This window comes from Elephas maximus, chromosome 1 (assembly GCF_024166365.1).
Source record: "Elephas maximus indicus isolate mEleMax1 chromosome 1, mEleMax1 primary haplotype, whole genome shotgun sequence".
Classification (NCBI taxonomy): Eukaryota; Metazoa; Chordata; class Mammalia; order Proboscidea; family Elephantidae; genus Elephas; species Elephas maximus.
In genome coordinates, this window is record NC_064819.1 from 175,370,609 (window position 1) to 175,397,496 (window position 26,888).

The 26,888-nt window shown below is 43.0% G+C and overlaps 1 protein-coding gene across 4 annotated transcripts; it reads right to left on the reverse strand.

Annotated features, from left to right (window-relative positions):
- Nucleotides 1-5,565: 5,565 nt before the first annotated feature.
- On the reverse strand, nt 5,566-26,888 carry ZBTB24 (zinc finger and BTB domain containing 24). 4 transcript variants are annotated; one of them, XM_049898511.1, is made up of 7 exons: nt 26,695-26,888; nt 25,039-26,020; nt 21,123-21,290; nt 20,516-20,599; nt 19,728-19,811; nt 10,171-10,252; nt 5,566-9,395 (listed from the first exon to the last, which is right to left on the reverse strand). In XM_049898511.1, the coding sequence occupies exons 2-7, from the start codon at nt 25,994-25,996 to the stop codon at nt 8,672-8,674; spliced, it is 2,100 nt and encodes a 699-aa protein (XP_049754468.1). In that variant the 5' UTR covers nt 25,997-26,020; nt 26,695-26,888; the 3' UTR covers nt 5,566-8,671. The 4 variants fall into 4 exon arrangements, 2 of the variants coding, with proteins under 2 accessions (XP_049754468.1, XP_049754475.1); XR_007518974.1 differs by lacking the exons at nt 5,566-9,395; nt 10,171-10,252 and having other exon boundaries at nt 20,516-20,594; XR_007518975.1 differs by lacking the exons at nt 5,566-9,395; nt 10,171-10,252 and having other exon boundaries at nt 19,732-19,891; nt 20,516-20,594.

Here is a 26,888-nt window from a genome sequence, read left to right on the forward strand (position 1 = left end):
CATTAGCATCTCATTAGCCGGCGGGCCCGGCTCGGGACAGCCCCGGGCCCGCCCACGCCCGCAGGGCGGTGTCCGAGGGCGTGGCGCTGCTGGCACCGGTACGGCTTTGGGGCTGAAGACCCGGGTCGAGCCTGGCGGGTCTGAGGAGCCCGAGGGCCGGGGGCCCCCAGTGCCCTGCCTCACACCCGCGGCCTCGGGCTCCTTCCCGGCGCCTGCGCGACTAGCCCTTCCCAGCAGGCGAGGCTAGGACCCCGACCCTGGTGCAGTACCAACTCCGCGGGCGCCTTTTAGTGCTGGGCAGGAAGCTTGGAGGAGCCGACGAGTCCGAGGGTGGCGCCGGAACGTCTGTGCTCTCCTCAGTTCTCTAACCCGGGTATCCACGGCCCGGATGCCCTGCTGTGGATCCAAGCTTGGAATCCGTCTCCTTTGCCACAGAGCTTCCTCCAGACACGGGCAAGTGAGGGATGAGGGAGTCTTGCGGGGAAAGGGAAAAAGAGAGTTTAAAAGAGGGGCTAGATCCCCAACGTTCAAGAACGCCTTAGAATGAGAACCCAAAGACCTGTCAGCACTGAAAAGGACTTTAGGGACCTTTGGGGTCAACTTCCTCATATTCCCGATAAAGAAACAGCACTGAAAGTTAGAGGACTCGCCCAAGATCATTCAACTAGTTAATATTAATAAAACATCAATTCGCGTTTATTTGGCATCTGCTATGAGTATTTTTTTTTTATGAGTATTAATCTCGGTGCTCACAATAGTCTTGTTTTACCCAGAAGAAAACTGAGGGTCACAGAGATTCTCTGATCTGTACAAGTTACACAGCATGTGCCAGAACTGGCATTGGGGCTCAGGCCTATCTAGGTTCCACCACACCTGTGTTGACCCAATGTGACAGGTAAAAGCCTGGCATTATAAGAAGCCGTTTCTTGTTTAGAGGAAGTGGCACTGTTACACTAGAAACATTAACAAAACCAAGGAATAAATGGGAGGGTTGCTCTCCTTGAGAACCAGGGTCGGAAGAGAGCTGGGTGCCCTATGGCTCTCCTGTTCTACTTCTCACTTTGCATTTTGCCTGGAAACCCTCTGAGGCCTGCACACGCACTGCTTCCAGCTTGAGCTGAGAAGCAGGCAGGGGGAGGGAGGCAAGGGGAAATGCCTGCTCTCTGCCAGGAGAAGAGCAAATTTAGCCAGGTCACACTCAGGAAACTAGGGCAGCTTCCTAGTTGGGCCCATCTTAGCTCTTGGGTGTGACTCTGTATTTGGCCTGAAGTGAATTTGCTGAATATCACACACCCATATTTAAATACATAGTATAAGAAGGTTCTAAAGTCCGCTGTATATGAGTTACCAGCCTTTAAAACCAACCCATTTCCATTTCATGAGCAGATAACAAGCTGCTTCTGTGCTTTCAGAGGCCTAATAAGGGTCTGGCCCTTGACTCAGTGACTTGTGGTTGCAGCCAAACAGGACAATGTGGCTCTCTGAACGACAAATGGTAAAACTGAGTTCAAAAAAGATCAGATTGCCTCCATGAACATCTGCCTCCTTTGCCGCGAGGCCAGAAGAACCGGATGGTGCCCAGCTACTAATACTGAACATTTTGATCAAAGAGTCTATAGAAGAAGCCTGACCAAAAGGGAGAAAATGTAGAACAGAGGAGCAAATTATGGAATCCAGACTTTATGGACCCATGAAAGTTATTGCCCTGATAGTATTTAAACCTTAAGCCAAAAATATACTGTGAAGTCATCTTAAAACCACACAGTAGTTTAGCTTAAATATAAAAAAGTCTGCCTTGAGAATTATGCTCTTTTAAGAACTATATGGGATCAAATTGATAACAGCATCTTGAAAGATTAGATACAAACCGTAGGGAGCAATGGGTTTATGTTAATGAAGGAGGAACAACTGAGAAAAGGAGGGTGAGAATGGTTGCACAACTTGAATGTAATCAATGTCACTAATGTAGAAACTGTTGAATTGGTATGTGTTTTGCTGTGTATATTCTCAACAACAAAGTAAAATTTAAGGGAGAAAAAAGATTACAGAACAAGAATGATTTCATCGGTACAAAGAAACTGCTGACTTGGAGTTTCACTTTTTGCTAATTAAGATATACACGGGAGCATAAGGCAGTGGGGAATTCAGTGGCCTTTAACCCAGCTCTGGTCAGATCCAGCTTTGTTTCACATTAGCCACCTGTGACCTTAGAAAAGTCACTGACTACCACTCTCGCAGTCTTCTGATTTCTAGTTGGAAGCAGTTTAAATACTCAACCTCCTCAGTCCAGTTTGATTCTAAAATCCTATTATTCAATGTTGGTGGCTCCAACAAATGTACAGACTGGAAGACACAAACCGAGTTCTGCTGACAGAACTCTTTAAAAAATGACCTCTATTAAAGCTAAAAGAATAAATTTATTATTTATCTGCAGACATTTCTCTCCTTCATTAGAATCTTCTTTAAGTCACGATCCACGTAATATGTGTATACCCGTTGCCGTCGAGTCGATTCCAACTCATAGCGACCCTGTATAGAGCTAAAATACCGGCACTGTCACATTGGACAGTTCCTACTGGATCAAAGAAGTGGCTGATACGTGAAAAGTATACTTTAAAAGGCTCACAGTCTAATGCTTTTGCAAATAATCATGCCAGCAATGGCTTCTGTTTATAAACTTGAATCATTAGAACAGGCTACCCTTTCCTCTAACACTTGCTGTGTTCTGTCTTCTTGCAATGCCATCCTTACCTTCCAACCTCTCCTCTTCTGGGCCTGGAGCCAGAAACTAGGTCCCTAGCACTCCAGGCGACATGTCTAAGCCAACCTGTAATACTGTCTTGCACTTTCGGGTGAGTGGGTTCAAACAACAAATTGATGGTCCTAGGCCAGGAGCTGTGGATGCAGTGTGACCAGACAGACAGGGTACCTGATGTGAAAATAATTGCAAACTGAGCCCAAAGTGTACAGGGTGCTATAAAAGAATATGACAGGGTAGGTTGATGGAAATCAGGGGTCACAAAGGGCCTCCCTGAGGAAGTGACACTTAAGCTGAATTCTGACAGATCATAGATGAGTAATTAGTCAAGAGGGTAGGGGTGGAAACCTTTCGAGGCTGAGAAACCTCCAAAGAGCTGGGTGTGTTTAGGGAACAGCAAGGAAGCTGATATAATGAAGTAAGCACAAGAGGAGCCTAAGAGGAAGCTGGACCAGAGATTTTATTCTAAGTGCAGTGGGAAATGGCACTTAAAGATTTTAAGCAGGGACATGATCATATTTGCGTTAATAAAAACGTAAACTTGTTCATTTCGAAAGATGCTCTGCTTGATGCTAAGGACAGACAGTGGTGAACACATAGAATACTGCTTCCAATGGAGAAAGGTGGCGGGGTGAGGGCTGGAAAGGATCGGTCAGGCCTTGGCAGGAGTCCAGGAGAAAGCCCATGTCGTTGCAGTGGCGATGGGAGAAGCGGAAGGATTCAAAATTATCTTGAGGTCAAACTGGCATGACAGTAAATGGACTGGGGGTATGTGTGGGGTGGGGGGATGAGGAGGGTCCTCTTAAGAATGACTCCCCAGCTTTTTCTTTTGGCTGATTAGGGTGGGTGAGTCACAAATTTGGGTCCCTCATTCTTTCCCACTGTCTATCTGTATACTAGGAGCCCTGGTGGTGCAGTGGTTAAGTGCTCAGCTGCTAACCAAAAGGTTGGTAGTTCAGACTCACCAGCCACTTACTGGGAGAAAGATGTGGCAGTCTCTTTCTGTAAACATTACAGCCTTGAAAACCCTCTGGGGGCAGTTCTACTGTCCGGTAGGGTCACTATGAGTTCAAATTGACTCAGTGGCAATGGGTTTGGTTTTGGCTTTTATCCGTATGGTGCTTTTTATTTTTATTAAAGTGGAACAATTTCATAAACTCCAAGATAACACAAGGAATTCTACTGAGAGGCTGTAAAGGTTAAAAATACAAATAGGTTCAGGATAAGTTTAAATATTTTCCAGTATTTTTGTTATGTGAGTGCTTACATGCCTCAAACACTAAAATTGGAAAAATTTACCCAGAAGCCACTTAATCATACTAAAATTTCCTATGAGAGGTAGATTCTAAAAATGTAGACACTTTTGTCCTTAACTATAATTTAACCTAAGGAAGCTTCAGTTTTACTTTTCATTTAACAAGGTTAAAAGCAACAGGAACTAAAACCACGAACCAAGGTATTCTTTCAGAAAATCATACTCAAGTTCATATTTGATCTAATAATATGGATATTAAAAATAATAAATCCATGCTCTAAGATCAAGGACGTTCCCTGTCCTTACCCCTGCTCAAATTTCTTCCTCTTTCTACACTTCACATTGTATAGAGTATCACTTTTCAGATTCACAGAAATAAAAAAGCTAAGATGATTCCTTGCTAAGGTAATCTAAATGTGTTCAAGCGCCGACATTTTGTGTTGAAAAATATGATTGAATGCGCTTCAGTTTACAAGCTCTCCTAATATGCTACATGTTTAAAGGTGAGAATGAAATACACACAAACACACATATATTCCAGTCACGACAAAAGCCTTTACTGCTTGATTATGTGTAAAGAAGCTGAAAGCAAGACCAGTAATCACAATGACTTTCAGCTTCTCTTAGAGGGCATTCCTTGATATCTGCTATTTACAAAAGGAAAGCAAGGGAACTTTTCTAGGAGTCATTCCTCTGTACCTGCTATTTACAAAAGCAAGAGAAAACAAGGGATTTTCTTTCAATTCTTCAGTTTATTTAAGCTTTGAAACTGAGGGTAAAAATTTACCTCATTACTTAATAATGTTGTTAGGTGCCGTTGAGTCAGTTCCAACTCATAGCGACCCTATCTATGCACAACAGAACGAAACACTGCCCAGTAAAGTGCCATCCTGACAATTGTTGCTATGCTTGAGCCCATTGTTGAAGCCACTGTGTCAATCCATCTCCTTGGGGGTCTTCCTCTTTTTCGCTGACCCTCTGTTTTATCAAGCATGATGTCCTTCTCCAGGGACTGATCCTTACTTAAAAATGAGTAGAAAAATAAAACAGGTATACTCTAAACTTCAATTTTTCACTTTAGTAGTTAACTTTCATATAGTTCGTAAATTTCAATTAAGCTTTAAGTCAGTTTTAGTCAAAAAGGTCTTATTACATCGAGCTCATCATATAGAGAAATCCAGCTTAAAGTTTCAAAGGACTGGTGGCAGTACACCCTTCTGGGGGAAGAAGTACAGTGGAAATCAGCTGGTCCTATGCCCCAGTCCTAGTCTTGCCTCTTAACTGTGATCTGGGGAAAGTGACTTCATCTTTTTGGGCCTCAATGCTCTCATCTATAAAATAGGCATATTACTACCTCATAGGAATGTCATGAAGATTAAGGTAAATGTGCTTCAAAAGGGTTACAGGTGTGTTCCAGACACTGCTCCCCTCTGGCGTCTGGGTGCCAGTCATGGTCTGAGGTTACTGGAGTTCCCTAAACACAAGGTGCTGTATACATCTTATTTTTTGTGTGCCATGGCATGAAAAAGGTTTGAGAAGCACTCAGACCAAAAAAAAAAAAAAAAAAATCCACTGCTGTCAAGTTGATTCTGACTCATAGCAACCTGATGGGGTTACAAAGGCTGTAAATCTCAAAAGAAGTAAGGCTGCCACATCTTTCTCCTTTGGTGCTGCTGGTGGTTTTGAACCGCCGACCTTTTGGTTAGCAGTTGAGCATTTTAACCACTGTGCCACCAAGATACTGCCCTAAAGCACCTGGCTTTGCTTCTAGCATTTGAAAAGACTCAATACATGGCAGATATTGTTGTTGCTCCAATTTAAGAAAGCCTAGATTGTAAGTATCTATAGGGAGAATCTCATTTTATTCCTCAGGATTATCCAACCAGTTGCTCACAAACACAGGCAGTCCCTGGGTTACCAAGAAGCTCCCTTCCTGTGTCTTTACATTAGATTTGTAGGTAAGTCGGGACAGGCGCGTATGGTTCTTATTTAGCCTTATTCGAGTGCAAGAATAGGCCTGAAGCCGTTTCAATGATTTAAAATCTACCCCTGCAGCAAGTGAACTGCGATGAAGAATTTGTTTCAAGTAGGGCAAATTTGACAGCTGGTCAAATAATCCAGAACTCTTCCAAAAGATATTTTTATGGCCGGGACTGGTTCTCAGACTTAAAAACAGGTAGGCTTGTGCCATACAAAACAGTAGCCACTAGCCACATGTGGCTATCGAGCACTTCAAATGTGGTTAGAAGGAGGAACTGAATTTTATGTAATTTTAAATATAAATTTAAAACTGATACTCATTTCAGTTATTGAAGAAAATTTTATGTTTGGAAATACCTGCATATGTGAACCTACGTTTTCAGCTGTAACTTTTATGAAACCTATATACAGATGCAGTCCTGGTGGCACAATGATTAAGAGCTCAGGCTGCTAAATAAAAAGTCAGTAGTTCGAATCCACTAGTCGGTCCTTGGAAACCCAATGGGGCAGTTCTACTCTGTCACTATGAGTCAGAATAGACTCGACGGCAACAGGTTTGGTTTATACACAAATCAAGTATATCTGATGAACATTACATCCACACTGACATGTACAGTAAAACCAAAACCAAACTTGTTGCTGTCAGTTTTAACTCATAGCGACCCTATACATCTCATCTCTTACTATGAGATGTACAGTAAGTAGGTATAAAATACACATTTTGAAGACTATGAAAAAGACAATGTAAAATGTCTAATACATTTTTATATTGATTACATGTTGAAATTATAATATTTTATAAATGTCAGGTTAAATAAAATATATTATTAAAAATAATTTCACCTGTTTCTTTTTCCATTTTTAATGTGGCTACTAGAAAAGTTAAATATGTGCTTCATGTTGTTTATTAGACAGCACTGAGGTAGCCTGTCACAGAGCTAAACATGTCTTACAAACAGCCGTGTGACAGTATTTCCTGATTAATTATCTAGCTATCCAGAGCGAGCAGTCGAAAATTCATTTACTTTAATACTACGTACACCCCCTGGAATAAATGTGAGCCAGTAAAAATTTCTGTTTTAAGAATAAAGTTAAATAGTTTTAATGACTAAATCAAGAACCTGAAATAATACTTAGGGTGTAAGGTTTTTATCTTTGCTCTCGTCAGGTCTGATTTAACATTACTTAGCTTGACACACATAAAATATATCATTTCGGAAATTTCATGAGTTACATACGATAACATATAGCTTGGCAAATGTGCAACAAAAATGTGTTCATCTTCTTTCAAATCTGAAGAATTCTCTATTATTTTAACCTCCAAAAACACTTAACTTGATTCAAGTGGAATCAAAGATACCTGAAACAAGAAAACAAGGAACTGATGTAAAGACTGTTAACTCTAGGGTATCACCCCTACTCTCCACCAGCATCTTGTTAACTTAGATAGCCTATTGCTCACCTTTTTTGGGGGATTTTCGCAAATGTTCTCTACCAGTTTACTTGAGAGTACGTAAGTGGTCCGAAAAGTGCTCAATAAAATACCCTGAGCTCTAAAATTTAACCCAAACATAATTTAATCTTTTGGCAATTACTTAAAATCGTAACAGGATTAAAGACACATGCTGGCTACAAAGTTTCTGTGGCCCCAAATTCTCTTTAAGATTAGGAGAGGATATTTACTTTTTTAAAAAAATCTCCATTTTGTGGGATTTAACACAGTTTGCAATAAAATTCAGTTATAGTAAGTTCCCATCTCCTGAAAATTATCAGACACAATACACAGATCGACATATTTAGAGAACGATTAGAATTCAGTAGAGTACATTTAACACTTAAATTATACTGAATAAATCGATACTGTTGCAAGATAATCAAGAAAGCTTTAATTTCATCACAAAGATCAAATATCTTTGCTTTACTTAGAATTTATTTGGGCTAAGTGCCTCGATCCAATCTAGACGTTTTAATTTAAATTGAAGTCCATGTTTCTCAGAAAAACTGAGTTCAGCATTTTTGACTTTCTTGTTATATGAACTGAGTAAAACAGAAATTTAGTTTATATGTCTTTGAGTCTACCTTAAGCATGACACAGAGAGGCCACTGTAGCATACGAAGATTAAATGTTGAGGCAGTTATTCTTTCTTAGGGGACTGGAAGCACTTAAAGGACAAATTCTCCAAACGTGATATGTCATATGCAGCCCTGGGTGGGCTGCAGTCATCTGTAGTGGCAACTGTGTTGCCCATGAGAAATGAGGAAGTGGAACAAACACTTGACCCAATTCAACGAACACATGACTTCCTTTGCTCTAAAAAATAAAAAGATATAACTGGCAACGCCACCAACACCATAACCTTTGGCTGCAAACATCAATATCTACAGAAAAGTCTACACAAATACCCCAAGGAAAAATAGCCCCCATCTTCAAGAGATGTAGTAGATGAAAATGAAAACCATTCACGAATACTGAAATGCTAAAGCCAAGTCAGCACTATCATAACACACGATATGCACATCTTCCTGCCTGGAAAGCATTACAAACATCAGCCCGTTATCACATCTCTGCAAGGATCTGTAAGTCGGCGTTTCAGAAAGCCTGACTTCGAGTGTTTACAACCCAGATATGGCTGGCTTCCAGAGAAGAGACCAAGAGAGGAGCCGAACCTGTTCATAGGTCAGCTCTGCTCCTGGCTAAGGGGCGTGGGCCGAGGTGCATGACGCGTGGGCGGTGGCGGAGCAGGATGCTGCGTCAGCTGCAGGTGCTGAGCCGGATCTGAAGTGCTTGCAGCTAAATGGAGCTCCCCTGTTTGCTCTTGATGGGCGTGAAGATGTTCCAGGGTTTCCTTGGAGAGTGTGATTACATGTACCGGCTCCGTCTGGGAAGGTTCCATCTGGCTTTCAATCATACTGAGGCTCTGAATGTGTTCGGGTTGCTCCTGCTGTGCAGAAAGAATTAAATTCTGCAGTTGCTCTGGCTGCTGCGTGAGCAGGGTGAGGTTAGCAGCCTGACCTGTGGTCATGCTCTGGGAACTCTCAGCTGCAACGATGCTGATTCCCTGGCTAGGGCCAGGCATGAAATCGATGTTATGTACAGAATCGGTTACAAGAAGCTGAATTTCCTGCTCTCCAGAGGTAGACAGTTGATATGGCTGCAGCTGGAGAATATTCCTGACCTCTTCAGAATTATTGCTGCTGGAAACGCTGCTGGTGTCTGCCACGTGTTTCTCTTTGCTATGGATTTTCAAGTGAGCCTTCAAGTTGTCTACGCGAGCAAACTGCAGATGACACTCCGGGCAGGAGAAAGGCTTTTTGCCCGTGTGTAGAATGCAGTGTCTCCTCTTGGCGCTGGAGTCAGAGAACGATTTACCGCATATGCCACAGGAGTAGGGCTTTTCTCCTCTACAAGAAAACAGAAATTTTATTTTTTTAAACTGAAATGCCTGTTTATTTAGGGAGAAGCAGTCGAGAATAGAGAAAAAACAGACTGGAAACCTTAAGTCATGGCTTCTTCTACTAACTTACAGATTTGGAGCAAGTCACAACTTCTACTGGCTTGTTTCTAATCCAATTAGCAAAAAAAATTAAAGCGGGGATGGTACTGAAGAAAGCGCGGCAGATGGGGTTAGGCTAGATGTGATAAAATTTTATGATTCCATAGTATATACCTTGAGATAAGAAAGTAAATATTTAAATACCACACATATAACTCTTTTTTGTTTTTAGTTCTCAGCTAAGTTTTAGGCTCTAATGGCTCATTATGTATACATGACTGTATATTTAACTATAAAATCCAAACAGCTCCTAATTATTTCTGATGCTGTGAGAACTCTTAGATCCAATCAGGAAGTAATTTGTGTAAACAAACGAGTTAATTATTTAGAAGCAATTAATAAAAAAATTTTTTTAAATTGAGGTTTTAAGCTTTGGACCAGTCCCTGTCACCAAATTAAAATTAAATACATGAAGTCATAATGCAAACTTTTACTGATCAGTTTTCCCCGATTTTGCCTAAGTGAGGAATTTCTCTATTGAAAAGAGAAGATAAATAAATTACACTGAAAATTCTACTGGAGTACTAATCTGGGGAAAAGGACCATATAGGTAGTATGTCACCCCACTGAACATCAGGGTTGAATGAGGACTCCATGTGAGAAAAACATCTGTAAAACTTTACCGATGGATTCTGATGTGGGTCTGAAGAGAACTCTTTGCTGTGAAAGATTTGCCGCAGATTTCACAAGTAAATGGCTTCTCACCTAAAAAAAAACATTTAAAAATATACATTTAGCTAAAAAAAAGAAAGCAAAAACCTCCCCACAGTTTCAAAATATAAAAAAACAACAAAGGCAGGATCACTTGAACTCTCAATAAGCATGAATGACCAAATGAAGCATTTACCAAGTACCCACAATGCATGCTAAGTGCTAAGAAGATACAGGTAAAGTGTGAGCCACACAGTTCTGTCTCTTAAAACTGAACAAGGAGGTAACGCAGGAACAAAGGAACACACAGTATTTACTCCTGTGTTTTTCACCTTTAGATTATTATAGCAACTTACAGTCTCATACCTTACAGCTTCTAAAGAATTTCTCACAAAGAGTAGCTCACTTGACCCTCAAAAGGACCCCCGTGCACTACGGTGATTATGTATTACTCAGATTTATATCTACCTTTCAAATATATCCAGAATACCACCTCCCTGGACAGCCCCTGGTCCTCCTAACCAATCTCGTGCTTCTGCTCTTGCTTCCCTGTGATACGCTATCAATGTGGCACCACAGTGATCCTTCAGGTCATTTCATACTTCTACTGCGAACTCTAGTGGTCCCCCATCCTGAGATAACAGCCAAAGTCCTTGCCCTACAAGAAACCACAGATCTAAACCTCTCACCTCTTCAGTCATCCTTAACTTCATCTACCACTTTCCTGGTTCACTGCACTCCAGCCTCTCTGGCATCCTTGATGGTCACTCAGTACCACACCCTAGACAAGTCCTCACTTGGGGCCTGTGTATGCATCATCCCCTCCACCTGGCATCACCCCCAGGGGTCTCCCAGTATGGCTTACTCAATCATCTCCACTAAACAACAACAACAAAAAATCCAAAACCGTTGCATCGAGTCAATTCCTACTCATCTCGACCCTACAGGACAGAGTAGAACTGCCCCATAGGGTTAAACCAAACCTGTTGCCATCAAGTTGATACCAACTCACAGCAACCCTATAAGCCTCTGACAAGTGTTGTTTACCAGGGAGGTTCATCAGCAGCCTCTGCACCTAGAGCATTCCTTGGTCTGCTTCTTTGCTTTAGTTTTCCCATGATGCTGTCATCATCTCATACACTACACATTTTATTTGTTTATTGTCTATCTCACACCATTCTTCTTTTTAAAGCCAAAGAAAAGCAACTTTGACTAATTAAAAACAATTGTGAAATTATATATAACAAAACATACACCATCTCAACAATCTCTAGAAGTACGGTTTAGAAACATCACATTCTTCAAGTTGTGCAACCATTCGCACTATCCTTTTCCGAATCATTCCACCACCATTAACATGAACTCAGTACCCCGTAAGCAAAAACTCCCCCTTACCCCTCCCTTCCTCTCACTCCGATAACCACTAATACCTTTGGTTTCTATACCCAACCCCAGTGCCACCGAGTCGATTCCAACTCATAGCGACCCTATATATTTGCTTATTTCACGTAAGTGAGATTATATAGTATTTGTTCTTTTGCGACTGACTTATCTCACTCAGCATGATGTTTTCAAGGTTCATTGTTGTGACATGCACCAGGACTTTGTTTCTCTTCGTGGCTGAGTAGTACTTCCGTTGTGTGTATGTACCACATTTTGTTTATCCACTCATCTGTGGATGGACATTTTGATTGTTTCCACCTTTTGGCTATTATGAAAAGTGCTGCAATGAAGGCAGGTGTACAGGTATCTGGATGCAATTACTGCCTTCACTTCTTATGGCTATACCTACTTAGGATTGGGATTGCTAGGTTATATGGAGGTTCTATGTCTAACTTTGAGGAACCACAAAACTATTTTCCATAGTGGTTATACCACTTCACATTCCCACCAGCAATGAATGAGGGTTCCAGTTTTTCCATGTAAAAAAAAAAGACGTCTCACACCATTCTTAAGTAAGGTGATTTGTGGGTTTATTCCTTTAGTTCCCCAGTGCCTAGAACAGGGCCTGGGACACTGTTCAAGAAATCCCTGTTGAATGAAAGAATTTCACAGGTGTGGAAACTGAGGTCCACACAGAAGTTGTGGCTGTTCCAAACCCCATTATGTTTTATTAATATCAGCAGACATCAGTGTTAACTTGTACATTGCACATACAACGACAGACTGTTCATGCCCTCCAGAAACAAAATTAAGTGATCCCAATGCTGGCAGAAGAACTATGAATTAAAAAAACAAAATAAAACACAACAAAAAAACAAAAGCAGCACAATCCCACTTAACCAGGTAATAGCAACAGCAAGGGGTGAGTGTAAGTTGAAGTGGAGGATGGGTAGCTTTCCTTTTCATAGCATCTACTGGAAAATATAAGGTGCCCTGGTGGCACAATGGCTAAGCACTTGGCTGCTAACTGAAAGGTTGTCAGTTTGAAGCCAACCAGCAGCTTCACAGGAGAAAGAACCTGGTGATCTGCTCCCATAAAGATTATAACCAAGAAAATCCTATGTGGCAGTTCTGGCACATGAGATCACTATGAGTCAGACTCGACAACATCTAACAACAACTGGAAAATTCAGGCTGGACATTTCTCCAAGCTCCACCTGGGCAGAGGACACTTGTAACAATTCGGACAAGTCTGCACCTTTGCATTGTTAACTCCAAGGTTAAGACCAGGCCACTGTCATTATTTTTCAGTAGTTTTCCAGATTAGGGAGCCCGGGTGCCATGACGGTTAAGTGTTACGCTGCTAACCAAAAGGTTGTCAGTTTGAATCTACCAGCTGCTCCTTGGAAACCTTATGGGGCAGTTCTACTTTGTCTTATAGGGTCACTATGAGTCAGAATTGGCTCAGTGGCAATGGGTTTCTTTTTTTTTTCCGCCCCCACAAATTAGAGCATGTGGGGCCTATTATGATCTTGGTTTTCTCCCTCTCCAGAAACTAAGACGGAGTGCCTGTTCTTTTTATTTATGACTGTAAAGTTCTGTGAAACCCTATTACTAGGACTGACTTTTTCCTGACTAACCACTCAAAAACAATTCAATCTGGGTTTATTATACCTCAGAACATCTTTCTCCTGGCAAATGCTTTTTTAAGGACAAATGTTCAAAATAATAGACATTCCTTCCAGAAACAACATTCTCTGGCCGAGGCTCTCTGAGAGAACGGGCAGGACAGTAAGACACATTTTCCTGGCCCAGGTGAATCTGGGGAAGTTTTCCTGTTCCCTCAGCTTCTAATTTGTCCTTCTGGTAACAGGGTTACACAGCATACTACGTTCAGTTGATTGACCCATTCCTTTTTAAGTTTATTCAGTTCTGAAACACTGAAGACCATCTCCAAAGTACTACACATTGAGCTAAAAAACAGAAAAGAAACAAAAGATATGCTCACAGCCTCAAAAAGAATTCAGTCTATTTGCCAAGATACACAAGTAATCAAGTAACATAGGGCTGTATTTGACTAAATGTTAAAATGAATGGTATCAACGATGTTGAGTTCAGACAAGATGATGGATATGGCTTGAGGCAGGATCTGCTAGAATGGAGAGAGAATGGCAATTTGGACCAGAGAACTTGTATAAATAGTGTGACCAAAAAGCTGGTGTTAGAAATGACCACATGGTGTGGATGAGAAGGACAGGGATTCACTCTGAAGAGTGGAAAAGCTACAAGGTGAGGCCAGGCCATGATGCGCCATATATTCCAGGCAGAGGACTTCTGGAGCCTCTGGAAGCTTTCAACAGAAGAACAAGAGGACAAAAGTATACTAACTAGATGAACCCATGGGTAGGGTGGACTGAGAGGCTGAGGCTGGAAGCAGTAGGACCAGGCAGGAGTCCCTGCAGTAGTCTACACATGAGGTGCTAAGGTGGCAGGGGGTGGACAGAGAAGGAAGAAAAGACAAGGGGACAGGGCCTGGGTGGCAGTGGAACCTGAACGAAGTTTGTTGTAGGAGGATTAGAGGCGGTTAAAGGAAAGGGTGGAGACACAAGTATGAATCGGAGGGTTTCACCCATGGGGATGCTGACACACTATTTAAGCAACTTAAGGTTTCCTTCTAGACCCTCTTCTGGGAAGTATACTCTACCGACCTCACCCCACCCTGACGACTACATACCACCCCCTCCTCTCCCTATGGAGCCCTGGTGGTGCAGTGGTTAAGAACTATGGCTGCAACCAAAATGTAGGCAGTTCGAACCCACCAGCCGCTCTATGGAGATCCTATGGGACAGTTCTACTCTGTCCTATAGGGTTGCTATGAGTAGGAACTGACTCAATGGCATCGGGTTTGAATTTTTTTTTCCTCCCCTTATAGCTCCAAGTAGTACCTACTATTGCCTGCTGGGCATTACCAGCTGGATTCCCACAGTCACCCCCTGAAACCAGAAATAGCTTTCTTGGTTACTGGCAGCCCCAGTCAGATACAACAGCCATTATGATGCTTCCAATTCTCTCTCCCCTCTTATATTCAATTGCTAATCCTTCTTCCCACTGCCAAACAAAACTTTATTTTTATTAAAAAATTGCTCAAGTTCATTGTAAAAGAATCAAATGATACGGAAAAGTACAAAGGGTATAAAAACCATACCAAATTCTCTTCTTTTGAGATAGGCAGTTAACACTGTGATGAGCGTCTTTACAGGTTATCTCTTTAGGCATTTGCACATTTGCGTACACAATTTTACACTCATGAGATCATCCAGTGCATGCTGTTCTGTGTGTCAAATAAAGCCACACCGCCATTTTGAAAGGCTGAGTGGGGCTCCATTGTGTATACTGCCCAAATTTTACTTAACTAATCCCTTACTGATGGATATGTAGGTCATTTTTAAGCTTGTGACAGTATAAACAATCTTGCCTATGATGACTATCCTTATGCAAACCTCTTTTTATAACTGGACAGTTTACATTTTGATAAATATTGCCCAAGTGCTTTCCAGAAAGTTCCTAAATTATATTCCTACCAACCCGCAAACCCATTGCCATTGAGTCAATTCCAACTCATAGTGACCCTATAGGACAGGAAAGAACTGCCCCATAGGGCTTCCAAGGAATTGCTGGTGGATTCAAACTGCCAACCTTTCGGTTAACAGCCAACAGTACATAAAAATGCCTACTTCCTCACAGATTTGCCAATCTAACAAAGGGGCAGGGAGGAAGCATGCTTCTTTTTCTCTGATGATTAATGCAGCTGAACACTGTTTTATACATGTAGCTGGCGGTTCCTATGTCTTCTTCTGTGAAGTGCCTTTCATGTCTTCTGCCTAGTTTTTTATTGGAGTGCTCACTTTTTCTTATTTGGGATATTAACACTTTGTCACGTAGGTAACAAACATGTTTTCACAAAGCATCTCTTAAATACATCTCTTCATTCCACTCCCTTGACCTGCAGGCCTTCTTCTTTCTTCCCTAAAGAGCCTCCTACCTGGATCATCCCCAGAACCCTTTTTCTCTGTCCATCCTCCTGGGGCAGCCTGAGTTCTTTTCTATACACAAATCAAAATCCACAATCCACAAATCCTCCTCCCTAAATAAATATCTTTTGTGGTTCCTGTCCTCCCAGCACCCCCACCCGTCTTCACCATGGGCCGACCCCACTGCCTAGCAATCCCATCCTACCTGCCCCCTGTGGATTCCCTCACTGCAGCCCCGGAGGGATGGCTCTCATATCCTCAGGCTCTGCACACTCTGTTCCTGCATGGAACTCCCCTTCCCACTTCTTTTGTCTATCCAGAGCTGACTCCTTTCCTCTGGGATGCTTTCTCAGGGGAAGTGAGGCACTTCATCACACTGCGCACACACCTCTATCATGGCTTTTTGTCACGCTGTACTGAGATTCTCAAAAGATGGCAAGCGGACCCTGAAAGGGTACGTTATAGTGAGGGGCCTCCAGATCTCAGGCACACGGCAATGAGGAACACTAACAGAGGGTCTGGAAACAAGCAGCAGAGGAGATTTAGGAAGCTTCCAATATAACCCCCCAAAATGAGAAAGACTGTATTAAAATGAAGAAGAAAAGGCTGTGACTTAACTAACTTTCTTATGTGTTATTAAACAGGGCAAGCTACATGAGTTGGCACCCACAGGGTAGGAATCAGGGTCTAAAACCATCCAAGGGAGAGAGACCCTGGAGCAGTGGCACTGTGCGGTGGGGTGAGCTCGCTCACCAGGCTCTTCATAGCCTTGACATTCCCGACATGCCCCCAGCTGTACTAGCAACCTTCTACTTACTAACTTGGCTCTCAGGTACAATGATGTCAGCAAAGAAGTACTACGGGCAAGGGAAAGGTGTAGTCTCTTTCTTACATTAAATACATTTGCTGGTTTATGGGTTTTATGAGTTTGCTTGGCTAACTTGACTCAGTCCCTGTGAGCCTAACTGACTCCAGGCACAGGGACAAGATCTGAGGACTAGCCCCTGAACTGTGACGACCTCACGGGTGTTGCTTGCCTGCCTGCCACCTTGCCTCCATTTCCAAATGTGTCTGTGCCCCCCACTGACAATGCCCTGTTAATAGACATCTCTTATTTATCTCATATTTCCATGGTATTTGGTGCAGTACATCTAACCCAGAGTTTGCACTTAAAGAACTAAGCAGTGACAATCTTGGTTTTCTAACAAAGCACGGCCCTGCTGCAGCAATCAGTGCTTCTTGCCCTGGCCCTCTCAGCATGGTCTGCCTCCTGATCAGCTCACACCACTGTCTGCAGAGGTGCGCACAGCTCTGCAGGAAGCCTCTCTCTACACATCCAACACAATGCCTGGAGAGCAGGGGAAGTGGCACACCAGTTCTTTACAATGCCAACAAACACTGCACATATTCTCTGTGCTAGGTGCTGGGGACAGATCAGTCACAGTTCCTGACCTCAATGAGCCCACTTCTGTGTGTGTGTGTGTGTGTGTGTGTGTAAATATGGAACAAAACATCTGCTACTTCAACATTTATCATATGTACAGTTCAGCAACATTACTTTATGTTCAGCATGTTGTTCAAGCATCACCTTTATCTGTTCCCAAATTTTTCCACCAAGTCCCATTTTTTGATGGGTTCAATTTTCTTTTTGATTCCTAAGTCATACAAAGCACTTTGTGGAACCCTCTCCACCTCCTTTTTACCCACCAAAATCTTCCATTTTCCTATTCTGTCTTTAGTTTGCTGGAATTATAAGGGATAGAATTTGTGTTCCTTTTCATTCTTACTTTCAAGACCTCATTCTACTCAAAGACTAGAAGCATTCCTAACTCTTATGTTTAAAAGACAAAAACCAAGACAGCATGTTTCACCTGTTACTCAGCCAGACCAAGCCACCTCCGCTCTTCTCCAGCCACACTCAACCCCCAGGTGTTCTCATCACAGCTTCACATGCTATTCACAGGCTGATGAGTAAGTGTGTAAATTCCTATCTCTGCCCTGCATTCCAGACCCAAGTACCAACTGCCTACTCTGCGTCAAACAGGCATCTTAGGCCCAGCACGTTCAAAATCTAACTCTTGATTTGTTCCTCCCACACACTTCCCCAGTTTTTCATTCTTCTAGTTGCTTTTGCCTCCTTTTTATCTCACTCACACCCCCACATCCCACATCCAACCAGGTTGACTCTTCCTTCAAAATATATCCAGAATCAAACTACTTGTCACTATTTCCACTGCTACCACACTGGGCCAACCCACCACCTGCTCTCACCCCAGGATTACTGCAAGAGCCTCCAAATGGATCTCTCTGCTTCTACCCTGGACATTGCTCACCCCACCCCACATGGTAGCTGCAGTGATTCTATTAAAATTCTAAGTCAAATCATGTTGCTGTTCTCCTTAAAGCTTTAAATACAATCCAGTCTTCACTGTGGCCTCCCAGGTTCTTAAGCTTTGTTGTTGCTATGTGCCATTGAGTTGATTTTGACTCACAGCAAACCCATGTGACAGAGCAGAACTTCCCCACTGGGACTTCTAGGCTGTAGTCTTTACAGGAGCAGATTGCCAGATGTTTTCCCTGCAAAGCTGCTGGGTGAGTTTGAAGCAGCAACCTTTTGGTTAGTAGGTGAGTACCTAACTGTTGCACCACCAGGGCTCCTTTCTTAAGCCTACGTACACACTACAATCACCTGGAGGGCTTTTAAAACTACCAACTCTGAAGCTCTGCAAATGCTGAAGCTCTACCCCAGATCAATTTAATCTGAATCTTGGGCTGGGACCAGGCTTTCCTTTCACAGCTTCTCAGGTGGTTAAATCTGCAGCTAAGGTGATTGAAAACCCTTGCACTATGCAGACTACAGGTGTCTCTCATTTCTTACACCACTCCTCCTCCTGCCTCAGCCCCTCCTGCCTCTGGCATTTCTTCAGCAAGTCAGAGGCACTCCTGCCTCAGGGCTTTGCACCTGCTGTTCCCTCTGCCTAGCATGGTTTTCTCCTGGATATCCACAATGGCTCCCTAGCTCCCATGTCGCATTTGGATCTCCATCTAAGATGCCACCTCATCAGTGAGGCCTCCCAGACCAGCACCACATAAGAGTTCCCCTTCCTGGGCTCTGTCCTCTTACCGTACATTTTATTTCTTCATAGCACTTAAGCCACCACCTACATGTTAACGTATTTGTTTGTTCTTTGTCTCCCCTGCTAGAATGTTAGCCTCTCAAGGGCAGGAGCTCTGTCTCATTCATTGCTGCATCCTCAGGGCCTAGAACAATGCCTGGTGCCCAGTAAGTGCTCAATAAATACTTGCCAAGTGCACTTGTGGAATGAATTAAATTTCACAGAACCCATTAATGACAATGTTTGTAGAAAGGCTGTACATACGAAATTTATACCCTGTGACATTTACTGACTTTATGAAAAATAACTTGTGTTTAAAAAAAATTGTCCAAAGTAACATAAACCAATTTGATATGTATTTCTGGTAGATACTTCAACAGAACTATTAACTAGTCAACCTATAATGCAAAGTTTTTCTTAGGAAATCTAAGAGGCTTATTTTAAACAAGTGCTCTTGACCAAAAAGTTTAGAGACCCACATTTCTACATTTCTGATCTTCAGTGAAAGAATCTGAGCTGCCCTAATCAATCCTGCCTCCTCTTCCTCCCTGAAGCTGACTTTTCTGGAGGTGGCAATGCTCAAGTTATATGTGCTGGTTCTAGGAAAACTGGAAAAATCCTTAGTGCCCATGCTACCTTTTTGGTTGTTTCATTTTCCTTCCTCTTCTAAAAAAAATTATCTGGATAATCTTCAATGCTGAAGTAAATTATGAGTCAAACACAGAACCTCAGACTTGTACTGTTTTGTCATATTAAATATCCATTTATAGAACGTGCTCAGTAAGTGATTTCCATTTTACTAATTTACAAAGAGATGTAACCTTCCCACAGAATGATACCAACAGCATTCTGCCTTGGCCTTTTAAATGATCTACTTATAAGATTCCCAGCCAATTTACAATAAACATTTCCAACCAGTCTGAGAACTCAGAGTACTTCATTCGTCACTCTCCTGGAAACATAAAGCATACTAGAAAGGAACCAGGAGCTGCAGTTTACCTGTGTGTGTTCGCAGATGTTTCTTTAGCTGAGACACATCCATGAATTTGCGATGGCAGTGGTTGCATTCCGGTAATGAGTGGCCTTGTCGCAACAATAAAAAAAGTGTCAGTGCCTATATGCTCTCCCTGCATTTCTTCAGTGATTTGTGTTAAAGCACTTCCCTGAAAAATAATCACTTTAAATATGGTATTTTAATAAAACAACAGTAATTTTTTTTTTTTAATGAATTTGGTAACAGTTAATATTTTCCTGTGCACCTTAACTCACGAGAGTATACTGCTTCCCCAAGAGAGCTGGGACAGTTCCAATCTTCCTAAATGTAACCACCTTTTTTCTCAAAGCATTGATGTGGTTATGGCGAAATGATCTCAAATGACATTCCCAACCCCTTTTCCTTTCTTATCAGTTGATACGAAATAAAAAAGGACAACGTGTAGAGCCAGGTGGGAGAAAGCCAGGACTGAAAGCAATGGTGTGCTGATGTCTCTGTCTGGGCAACACTAGCAACCAATTACCTGGCGCCTTCTTACACAAGTGGTGCTTTTGAAAGATACCAATCCTGTAGGGTTTCTGTGTGCCACACAAAAACCACAGTATAAAAATTAAATATAAATCAGATGGTAGTAGAGAATAACACAAGGACATCTAATTTAGATTGCTTTCAAGACGTTTTCCTCTGAACACTCATCATCTACAATCTGAATCTAATATTTCAGAAACTATTCGTATCTGTTTCTCTTCCCCCCTTCCCTCACCAATCCAAATTTTCTCCTACTTTACTGTACCTGTATGAACTCGGTAATGGCTTTTTAGTTGTCTTTTCTGGCTGAAATACTTTCCACATTGATCACAGGTAAAGGACTTCTGTCCTGCCAAATAAAAAAAAAAACACTAAAACATGCAAAAACTATAGAGAACTAGAATGCTCACTAACAAGGTACATACCACAGTGAGCCCAGGTGCCCATTCACTACAAAATAATACAAGTGACTTGTCTGCAAACTCAAATGCCTTCAGAGTCTATGACAGTAACATAAATGTGCAAAAGCATGTAAGGCAATAGGGAATGGTGGACATTGGGGCAGAACTGGAGAATTCAGGTTTCCCCCAAAGGCATTCAGGGTAAAATAATTCTAACCTCTGGTAGTTAAACAAAACATGTTTGCACACTTAAGTCCCAGGAGCCAGTTTACAAGCCCTAGTTTTAAGGCTTGATGCTGTGCAGAACTCTAAGCTACACTGTGAACAAAAAAAACACTGTGACAGATGCCTAATTCCACCTTTCAAAGACACCATGTGGGAAATGATACCAGGCTGAGATCACAGGAATGCCCACCCAGGGAATGGGCAACTGTTGGCAGCTGGCCCCCAGCCAGGTGCAAGCCGGGCTACCTGAGTGCAGGCTCATGTGCTCCAGCAGCGAGTGCTTGGTGGTCAGAGCCTTGCTGCACACGGTGCAGGTGTACGGCCGCTCGCCTGTATGCATCCTGGTGTGGACCTGCAGGGAGTGCTTCTGGGCAAAGCCTTTTCCACACTCGTTACACTTGAAAGGTCGCTCCCCTGGAACAAGAGCCCCAGAAGCATGGTGTTAAGCAAGAATCCTCTGGTGGTCCCTCTCAAATTAAAATGACAATAAAGAGTTCTCTCTTAAAAGGCATAGATTGCAAAAGACAATGAACAGGAAGAGAACATCAGCAGTACAATTTTGGAAGCCAGAACAGATGAATCTGAAGCCAGCAGTGAGGAGAGCAGAGACCAATTCTAATTTTTAAGACTGAGCCTCCAAAAGGCTTAGGAATTGGTGGCATATGATAACTCTGAAAATGGGGGTGAGGGAGGGTATCTGACAGCCTGTTTCAAAGGCAGTTAGTACCCTGCCCCCAACCCCGATCCAGTCCCCCATTACATGTAGCCAGGAGAGGGGCCTTCCCCTAAACAGAAGATGGAGACTGTTCTCTGAAGAGGGTAAAACAAAAGGTCTCTGGATTGGAAGTTGCCAGGTGCAGCTGAGTGGGACTACCCAGTGAGAGCAAGTCAAAGTTCACATCTGAGACGATGAGACCTCCCCGGCCTTTTCCTCCTGGTGCCCCAGGACACTAGCAGACAGGCTTAGAGCCTCCAGGTGAGACAGCAGAAACTTCTCCTGGAATGTGAAGGCCCCAAGGTAAGAGAGTTCAAGATGCCGACACCAGGCACAACCAAGGAAACAGGGTCCAGCCACACCAAGCCACTGTCTGCAGGCCCTATCCACACTCGCAAAATTGCCACTTAGTTTTTTCTGACATTAAATATGAAAAAACACAAAACCCACCATTCTAGGAAAGTCTCTAACAGTAATGGCAGAGACCAAAATGCACAAGAAAAAAGCAACTTGTAGAAAACAGAGACTGACCAGGGTGAGGAAAACACCAAAAATCAACAAACAAGTAAATGTTATCATTAACATACTCAGAGGTAAGATGGTACACTATGAAACAAATGCTATTTAAAAAAAAAAAAAAAAAGGAGCTCCTAGAAATAAAAGAAATAAGAGTAGAAAAGAAAAAAAAGCTTTGAAAGAAAAAGTAGAAATTTCCCAGGAAGTGGAGCAAAACATGAAGGCAAATATGAGAAAAGGTAAGAAAGTCATCCTGGAATTGCAACATCCAAACAGCAGAAGTTCCAGAAGGAAAAGACAGAGAAAAATAATGAAGGGAAGAAAATCACCTAAGAAATAATTCAAGGAAATTTTCTAGAACTGAAGGATATGGGTTACCAGGCTGTACAGGCCTACCCGGTATCCACTCCAATGGAATAAAGCAGACACACGCTAAAGTGATTCACTACAAAATTTCCAGAATACTGGGGCAAGGGAAGATCCTACATGCTGTTTTTCTTAAGAAGCCTTTCTTAACCATTTAAACTCTCTAAACTCAGTACCTATACATATCTTTGATAAATATAAGCAAATTTACAAAACAGAATTTATTAGTTCAATAAATATGTACCAAGTACCTACTTTTTTCAAAGTACCAGAATCCAGGGCTCTCAACCTATCTGCACTTAAAAACACTAAAGCTCCGGGCAATTGAATGGAAGTTGTCGGGGGGTGGGTCCCAGACACTGGTAGTTTTAGAAGCTCCCAGGTGAGCAGCCAGGTCTAAACCACAGGTGCTAGATGCTGCTGCATGATACAAGACTTAAGTTCTACTGCCTATACTCAAGCTTACAATTGAACCGACGGATGTATGTTGTTGTTTGCTGCCATCCGGTCAGTCCTGACTCATGGTAACCCTACACACAATGGGACTGGACCGCTGTTTTCACTGGCTGATTTTCAGAAGCTGATTGTCAGGCCCTTCTTCCTAGTCTGTCTTAGTCTGGAAGCTCTGTCGAAACCTGTTCAGCACCACAGCAACACACAAGCCTCCAATGACAGGTAACTGGTAGCTGCGCTTGAGGTGCATTGGTCGAATTGAACCTGGGTCTCCTGCAGAGAAAGCAAGAACTCTAACACTGAACCAACACTGCCCTCCAAGGGATATTTAAAAAAAAAAAAAAAAAAGCCTATTGTCATCAAATCGATTCCGACTCATAGCAACCTTACAGGACAGAGCAGAACTGCCCCATAGGGTTTCCAACGAGCAGCTGGTGGATTCAAACTGCCAACCTTTGGTTAGCAGGAAAACACTTAACCATGGTGCCACCAGAGCCCCTGTATAAAAAACAAACCAAACCTGTTGCCGTCGAGTCAATTCCTGACCCAAAGCAGAGTGAATTAAGGGTCTCGAGAGAGAGCTCAAAGGATGAAAGACTATTAGCTAGGGCTGTACTGTCCAATATGGTGGTTATTAGCTACATGTGGTTATTCAAATTTATATTAAATTTTTAAAAATTAGTCACTGGACTGTAAGATAGACAATGATACTGATGATGAGTGAGCTTCTTGGCTCAAGTGGACACTTGAGTCTACGTGGGCAACTCCTGTCTGGTGGTGCTATGAGGAGAAAGAGGAGGACACGAGCTGGTTGAGTGGACACGGGGAATACAAGGTGGAGAGGAGGAGTGTGCTGTCTCATTAGGGGGAGAGCAGCTGGGAGTGCATAGCAAGGTGTGTATAACCTTTTGTATGAGGGACTGACTTGATTTGTAAACTCACCTGAAGCACAATAAAAAAAAAAAAAAAAACAACTTGCCACTAAGTGTTCCACGGCCACATGTGTAGTGGCTGCTGTAGTGAACAGTGCAGATATATACTTGTGTGTATACATACACACACACATATAAGTATAAAATACATACACGTTTATATACACACATAGAATTGTCAACGGAATAGGTTCTACTGGACAGCATGGCTAGAGGGACCAAAAAGGAGAAAGCATTTACGGCTGGACGGCCGTGTGAGAAACCTGTCCAGACAGAAGAAACAACCTGAACAAAAGCACAGGTGTGGTCAAGAATAAGGGCCTGTTCAAGAATCAGAAAGAATAAGTTTGTCTACTACCTGTAAATTAAGGCTGAAAAGTTCAGCTGGATACATACCTGAGATGGTCTTGAACCAACAACTACTCCAAATAAGAACAGGGGTTCTGGAATTAGGCTACCTGGATTCAAATTCCAGCTCTTTCACTAAATGTGTGACCATGGGCAAGTTACTTAAGCTTGCTAGGACTTGGTCTCTTCATCTGTTCAATGGGGGATATTAACTATCTCATAGGATTGCTATGAGAATTAAATACAATAACATGTATAGAGGCTTCTGTACAATGTGCGTCACACAGAAGTTGCACAATAAATGATAGCTATTACTATCATCCACGTCCTGTCAGTTGATGGTACTACAGCGGCTTGCATGCTGCTATGCTAGAAGCTATGCCCTTAGTATTTCAAATACCAGCAGGGTCACCCATGGTGGACAGGTTCAGCGAAGCTTCCAGACTAAGACAAGCTAGGAAGAAAGGCCTGGCGATCTACGTCCAAAAATAAGCCAATGAAAACCTTATGGACTGCAACAGAACACTGTCCAACTCGCTTGCCTTGGACACGCCATCAGGAAGGATCAAGTGCTACAGGAGAACATCGTGTTTGGTGAAGTAGCAGGCCAATGAGGGTGTGGAAGACACTCGGTGAGATGGATTGGCACAACAGCCTAACTCAAACGTGCTGGCAATTGTTAGGACACAGGACCAGGCAATGTTTTGTTCTGTTGTACGTAAGATGGCCAGGAGTTGGGGTCGACTCGATGGCAGCTAACAACCACATTATTATTATCATTACTATATCAAATTCCAAAACACATTCCAATATGCTACAAAAGCGTAATTACCAGTGTGGCTCCTCTGGTGGATTGCTAAAAAGTGATTGTACTTAAAGACTTTGCCACAGTCTTTACAGCGGGCCTCTGGGCCAGGGCGTTTTCTCCTTCCAGTGCTTCCACAGACCCTTTTGGCAGAACCCTGATCATCTTCATCCCCAACGAGTTTGTAATCTTTAAGTTTGACAGATCTCCGAATCCTCCGCTTGCTATACCGACTTTGGTTGTCCTGCCCATCCTGGGTCTTAGGATCACAGTTCTCATCTTTTTCAGATGGCATTTCTTCCACTGACTCAATAGTAGGCTGAGATTCTTCCATTTCTTTCACTGAAATCTGTTGGTTCAGTATACCACCGTCTCCTTCTTTAGACATAAAATTTTGTCTATTTTGAACAGAATTGTTCACCCTTAGCTGTATTTCTTCCTCTGCAGCCAGTCCTGATTTCCCCTCCTGCAAACTGTTGACTTTTCTTGGTCTTCCCCGTTTCCGCTTGGGAGGATCATTTTTCTTATTAGAGATAACAACCACTGAAGCACCAGCAGTGTTCAAAGTTGCTGGCTTTGGGGGGCTATGATTATTCTGAAAGTCTGTGTAAGCCTTTACCAGGTCATAGACTTTTAAGAACTGAGCAGTTGCCAGGATTTGTTCTGTAGTTTTCTCAGTAGCATGAAGATAACCTGTATAGATGAACTCCAACAGCATGCTAAATGTGTCAGCAACCATGCCTTCCAGCATATAAATGGACTGGCCAATCTCCCCCTCTTCAGCAAACATCATTGAGAAGTATTCGCTACTGGCAGCAAGTAAGGCTTTGTGGGCCCGGAAATGCACATTCTCTACGATTAAAGTGATGTCACAGAGAAAGCCTTTCTTCCTCTGATCCTCAAAACTGGCCAGAATGGAATCACTGTGAGTGTCTGAGTGGACAACAAGGTGTCCAGAAGGCTGCTCTGGTGATGTTTCTGCCATTTTCTTTATAGGTCAAGGCTAAACCTGAAATAAGAAAACATTATTGAACAAGGAAGAAGCATCATCTAATAAGGTTAATCCCAATACAAACGAACCCGCTATTCACTTCACGTTGTGAACTGAATTTTACCACTTACATTTTAAAAAGTCAATTAAAAAAACAGCTTTTGAGTTCTCATGCCTGTTGCACCGTTAACCAGCTGAGTGAATTCCCAATATCCATGCAATCTTTCAGGGTCTGTTCTCTCCTCAGTGAAATGAAGGAATTGGGATCAACCATCTCTAAAGTCCTTGCCAACACTAACTTTCTCTGATTGCATACCTTTTGGGAATGGGGACTACACTTTCAGTTTCGGTTATTATTAGACATTTCGTCAGTGAACACAATCATGAAAAAAGCGAAGAAAATGTACATATGCAAAGTGAATCTTGGGGTATCTCCAATGAAATAATAGTAACGTAAGATGCATCGGCCTCGCTTTGGAAACCCAGCTTGGAACAACCGGGCTGGCGTCAAAGGACGCGCGGAGCCGCAAGCGGGCAATTCCCCGGGTCCTGGGGCGGCCGGGAAGGGAGCGGCGGGACGAGGGAATCCGCGCCCGGGACCCTCGGTCTGACAGGGGAGTGGACGGTTGAGGAGGGATCTACGCGGCCGCGGGGCCCCGCGCTCACGGACCTTCGGCCCGGGCTGGACCTACCTTTCTGGGGCATCCGGCAGGGACCGGGTCCGGGTCGCGCGCGGCTGGCCCACCGGCGGCGTGGAGGGCGCACCGCGGCGGGGCAGCACCGCACCTCGGGTCCGCGGGTCCCCCTCTGCGGCTTCAGCGCCGCCCCGACTTCCACCTCTACGCCGCCGCGGCCGCCAACCCGGAAGCGCGGGCGCCGGAGCCGC